General features: G+C 31.9%; 1 protein-coding gene across 1 annotated transcript; it reads right to left on the bottom strand.

The window, feature by feature from the left end:
* Positions 1 to 1587: 1587 nt before the first annotated feature.
* LOC104741954 (ethylene-responsive transcription factor ERF022) lies at positions 1588 to 2413 on the bottom strand. The gene has a single exon (XM_010462896.3). The coding sequence runs from the start codon at positions 2329 to 2331 to the stop codon at positions 1780 to 1782; it is 552 nt and encodes a 183-aa protein (XP_010461198.2). The 5' UTR covers positions 2332 to 2413; the 3' UTR covers positions 1588 to 1779.
* Positions 2414 to 6000: the final 3587 nt, after the last annotated feature.

The raw sequence follows: 6000 nt of genomic DNA, 5'->3' as shown, positions 1-6000 counted from the left end.
CAGGGGGAGAAATATGATTATATGCGTGGTTGTACTCTTTTCCCTTATCATGGTTTTTATCCCAATGAGTTTTTCCATGAAAGGTTTTTAACGAGACAACAAAATAATACGCGGAAGATAAACACCTGAAAAGGAATATTATGATTCCAATGGTGAAAGACTATCATCTTCAAAGTCTTTGACATACATTGATGAGATTGTGAGAGATGAAGATAATGATCAAGATGAGTCATTTAAGAGACTAATATCTTGCAGAAGAATGGTGATGTACGGTGATATACATGTCCTACAAATTTGTTAAGTGAAGATTTGGCAAACCATTTACCAAGGTGTTTCCAACCACTACTTTTAAGAAGCTACTTCATCATATTGGTTCGGTCATCTCAAATATTTCAAGTGATGTACTCAAAAGGGAGAGTAAAAGCGCGTTGCACTCTTTTTCCCTTAACCATAGTTTTTCCCACTGGGTTTTCCTGGTAAGGTTTTTAATGAGGCATCATCTTACATGCGCATTTGGAACTACATTTTTATAATGGTTATCCAAGGGGAAGTGTTATGAATATATCTATTATAGTATGGATGTCTATTATCGGCCCATTAATGAACTTGTAAATCCTAATATGTATCTCTATATATATGTTATATTATATGGAACAGATGAATAATACAAGAGAACAATTCTCTCAACCCTATTTTAAAAAATTGTCCATAAGCCTAAAAAATGTATAAGCCACCACATTGATACAATTAATATTTGTCGTTGGACCTTTTAAAAATTATTTAGTCGGTTGATAAAAATATATAGAAACTTATGAAGATAAAATTAAGGATAAGGAAAGTTATTGCTCAAGCTGAAATGTCAAATGCATCGTAGGGCCACAGAAGATTCGGGGCGGCATATTGATATTGAAATTTGAAATCGCTCTTCTGCCCCCACACGGAGTCTACTATGGTACCAATGCAAATTACGATTATTCTAACTTTTATAAACACGAGTTACGTTTTCCTAGTCATCACTCACTGAATTCTCCAAATTTAATTTTCAAATTTGTGCAAACAGTCAATTTCACTCTTTTCCATTAGGATCTATCTATCCAAAAGTGATTTTACAAATTTCAATCAGTTGGGACTAACAACAAAACTGATCATATTCCTATAAACCATTCCAAATCATCTGGCAGACCATAAGCCCAAAAATATAATAATATTTGATCATATTCCTGTTATAGTTTTATTGTTAGTCCTATTATAATAAAACTAATATAAAAACTTTTATTATACTCTTGACTGCAACAGTTGTTCTTCACACTCATGATTATATTCCTTTTGTTAATAGAAAGTTTTAAATGGGTACTCATGCTAAGTAGAGGAAATGGAAAAAAAAAAAAAAAAAAAAACATGTACTTTAAGGTGGCCATTTCGAATGGTTTGTAATATTTTTTATGGAGTATATGTCTATCTAATGGATTTTCGTAATCAATAATAAAAGATAACATTATCTATTTCCTTGGAGTGTTTTTTTTTTCTTTCCTTCAAAAATGTATCTATTTCTCCTATAATCCATTCCAAATCATCTGGCAGACCATAAGCCCAAAAATATAATAATATTTGATTCAGTCACATCTTCGTTTGACAAAAGATTACAAATTGAACCCAAGAAAAACATTAATTTCGGGTCAAAAATTTATTGTGTTTCATGAAATAGTTAATCAGTAAAATCAAAATCTTAAAAGGTTGGTAACGTCATAAATAAAATAAAATGTTTAAGCAGATGCAATATCAACTAGAATTCCATATGGACTGAAGTTGCTGCATTTCAAAAAACTCATCCCTGTCGTACTGACCAAAGAACCGTCCGTATAACTCTTCGTAATCAGTCACTTCCAAGTCCTGCATCCACCCCATCCTCGGGGAGTCTAATGGAAACTCATTAATAGCCTGAATCTGATCAGGAGACAATCCGACCCGAGAAATTCCTTGACCGGAGTCGAGAGATGGTTCAGTAGAGCCACCTGGTTTAAACATAAGTGCTGCCTCCTGAGCAGCCGCTTGAACGTGCTCGGGACTCGAGCTCTCCGGCTGAGGAAAACTGTTGGCCAGTTCCGGGAAGTTGAGATTGGTCCCATGACCTCGGAGGTGAAGAGCCGCAGCATCGTAGGCCGCTGCTGCCATCTCGGCTGTCTCGTAGCTCCCGAGCCAAATACGGGTTTTCTTACCGGGTTCCCGGATCTCCGACACCCATTTGCCCCATTTCCTCCGACGAACGCCTCTATAAGACAATTGGTCAACGGAGAAGTTGTGCTCTCGTTGACCAATATAGTTGTTTTCCATAAAATAATGCAAGGTTGTCTAGCAATGTGTGTGTTTGACAGTGTATACTGAAATGTGCTGCTGATTAGTTTAGAAGTTTGAGTTATAGAGTCTGTGGTTAAGTGAAATTGTATATATAGAGAAATAAATGAGGAAATAGAATTTGTGGGAGGCGTGTTTGGTTTCAGGTGAAGTGAGCTTCCCACGTAGTTACGTGTGAAGTGGAAATATGCTGTCATGCATGCATGGGTCTCTATTTCGACATGGACTTTGATGGATATTGTATAAATTAGTAAGGCTGTCTTTAAGCGTGTACATATAGTGTTTATTTTGAAGACAACCCAGATTTTAAAATTATTTTTCTTTTGGTAGAAGAAAATTTTGAATATATATATATATATATGATTTGGACTTTAATTAACACATTAACGTTTTGTTTAATAGAAACTTTGTACATGGCTTTCAAATAAATTGATATGGTCTTGATTAATAGATTTCTTATTCTATATAATCCGGTTTTTAGTTAACAGCTTAATTAAACCGAACATTATATATATTTTAAGTTGATAAAAATAAAATAAAAATTTTAAATATTAAATATTGGTCAATGTAATAGTATTGTAGATTTGAAGATATTTTAATATGATCAAAAAGTTCCAAAACAATTTTAACCTTTCAACATAGATTTCATATATATTGAAAAAAAAATCATAAAGATCAATAACTTTAATATTTTTTCTGGCAAATTATTAATCCTTTGTCTTGTAATTCAATTTATATTGTGTCTTTTTGTGTGGGAAGTTCTTATAAGATCATATGTATAGAGAAGATACCAATTCCAGTTGTGTCTTTTTGTGTGGGAAGTTATTATAAGATCATATGTATAGAGAAGATACCAATTCCAGTCCTTTGTAAGTGTTAATTCGAACTTAAGCTCTCGAATCTAGTTGATGCCATATTGCCATATATATATATATATATCAAGAGTCAAAATGTCGGAAATGCTCGAGCTTTGACAGCAAATGTGATGATAACATATGTAAACTACTCATAGACTATCTATCACATTGACCAGAAAGAAAAAAAAAAAGAAGAAAGAAAGAAAAAGTGTATTTTTCATAACGAAGGTGCGGAGAAGCCCATCAAAATAAAACAAAAAAACAGTAATACTAAGACTTAATTAGAAAACTAGACACTTTTTCATAGAATAATTTGTAAAGTAGGCACTTTATAAAATATATCTGTGAAATAAGTATTTTTCTTTCTCTTCTCTAATACAGCTCTCTATTAGAGAGACACTTTAGTAATTGACTTATTGAACGTTTTGTGCAAACATAAATATCCCACAAAAAAGTAGTTATACAATCATACTTTTTTTTTTTTTTTCCTATTTAACTTTTTAACTTGATTTTGTTATTAATTTATACAAAATAATTATAGAAATTACTCAAAATACCACAATTAAATTTTTTTTTCTAAAATACCATATGGTTTTTAAGAATGTAAAATTTTATTTATTTACACCAAACCCATATGGTATACTAAACTCAGTTGGTACACCCCCAACGTAGATGATACACCAAACCTAAATGGTACACCAAAATAACATTATTTGACATATTACAGTATTTTAAATTGATTTTTAGATTTTTTTAGGTTTGGGTTCTATATTTTATATTTAGGATATAGTTTTGAAGGTGTAGAGTTTAGTATTTAGAATGTATGGTTTAAATGTGAAATTTTTTAATTAGATGGTACACCAATCCTAGATGGTACACCAAACCTAAATGGTACACCCAACCCAGCTGGTACACCAAACTTAAATGGTAAACCAAACCTAAACTTTAATGGTAAACCAAACCTAAACTTTAATGGTAAACCAAACCCAAACCAGATGATATACCAAACCTAGATAGTATACTAGATCTAGATGGTATATCAGATTCAGACGGTATACCAGATTCAGATGGTACACCAGATTCAGATGGTACACCAGATTCAGACGGTACACTATATCCAAATGATACCTCAGAGCCACATAGTACACTAGACCTAGATGGTACACCAGACTCATATCGTACACTAGACTGATGTTACACCGTACACCATAGCCACATCGTACACTAAACCCAGATGGTACACCAGACGTAGATGGTATCCTAAACTCAGATGGTACACCATACCCATATGGTACACCAGACGCATATTGTATGGTACACCAAAATAGCATTATTTGACACATTACAATATTTAAAAAATATTTCAAAAGTTTTAGGTTTGGGTTCTCTATTTTACACTTAAAATATAATTTTGAGGGGTATGATTTTAGTATCTAAAATTTAGGGTTTAATTTAAAATTAAATGTTTAAAACTAGACCACGTTTTTAGAATTTTTAGGGTGCTAAATATATTTAAAAATTATTTAATGTTATTTGAGAGAATTTTCTCAATTTTAGTGGAACATGAAACCTTAATTTTTAATACAATATCTCAAAATCGGATCACACACACAAAAATCATATTGGAAGATATATATGATATATTGGAATTTTTCTTTTTTTTTGTTATATTCTATCTCATTTTCTCTAAAACTGGGATCACAAATAAAACTTTCTTTTTATATGACACATAATCATAGTTATATTGGTCTTTTTATTTGATTTTATCTTATATTCTAGATCACAAATATTCTATCTCACAAAAAAAAATACATATTTTTCAAATTTCTAACAAAAACTGACTATTTCTCCATTTACTTTTTTTTAAAAAGTGTCTAATACACGGACTCTAATACTAATGCCAGACTAGCAAAATGTACTCTGCATTCAAATAGTTTATTGATTCATAGTAAAACCTCGTGCGTCGAATTCTCAAGAAAACAAAAAAAAAGATAAAGAAAAAAGAAGAAGATATGGTTGCGTGACGTGGCTGCATAATGATCACCACCGCCACTAACCACCACACCGTATCGCAATCAGTACGGACCATCCGGTGGTCAAAAAGGTCTCTAGTCTCAGTCTAACTACCCTTTCTGTATTATTGAATCTCTCCACAACATCATATTCTCGACGGACCCTACATGTGAATTCAACAAGTATAACAAAATATTGCTTTACATTCTATTCTTTTGAACTCACATGTTCTTTTGTTCAAGAACTCATGAGTGTACTTTAACACTATTCCAAAAAAAGAGTAATTAATAATTATGTACGTAGTAGAACCTATATATGTACCTATGGAATAAGTAAATAAGAACTTCATAGGATTAATCAATTAACTCTTAACATATTCATTTATTCTAGTTTATGGGAGGCACGTGCGTGAAAGGGACCGAACCCTTTGACAGGCGATAGGAGACACGGTACTTTGTATTGTGATATTCTCTGTCTCACTCTGTTGCAATGTCGACCATAATCAAATCAGTTCCTCTTTATTTTCGCCATGTCGACAAAAAATTCTAATAAAAATATATAATCTCTATCAAAAGTTACATCCTCTAATTTTGCCATTCGAAGAAAAATATATAATCTTCTATCATAGTTACATCATCTTTCGATATATGATTTGGGATTTCATACTATGTCTATGTGTATTAGGAAAATTTTGAATACTTATGTCGCAAATAATTTGACCCATAAAACTCTTACACTCGTTAGTCGTTGGTGCTAATTTTTTTTGTAACTACTTTCG

The sequence above is a fragment of the Camelina sativa genome, chromosome 14, assembly GCF_030686135.1.
Source record: "Camelina sativa cultivar CO46 ecotype springtype chromosome 14, ASM3068613v1".
In the NCBI taxonomy this organism is placed as follows: Eukaryota; Viridiplantae; Streptophyta; class Magnoliopsida; order Brassicales; family Brassicaceae; genus Camelina; species Camelina sativa.
Note: the sequence above shows the minus strand (reverse complement) of the source record. Positions and strands in the feature narration are given on the sequence as shown.

What these genes read in the sequence shown, in the direction of transcription:
- LOC104741954 (XM_010462896.3), bottom strand. Translation starts at nt 2,331, where the DNA reads ATGGAAAACAACTATATTGGTCAACGAGAGCACAACTTCTCCGTTGAC.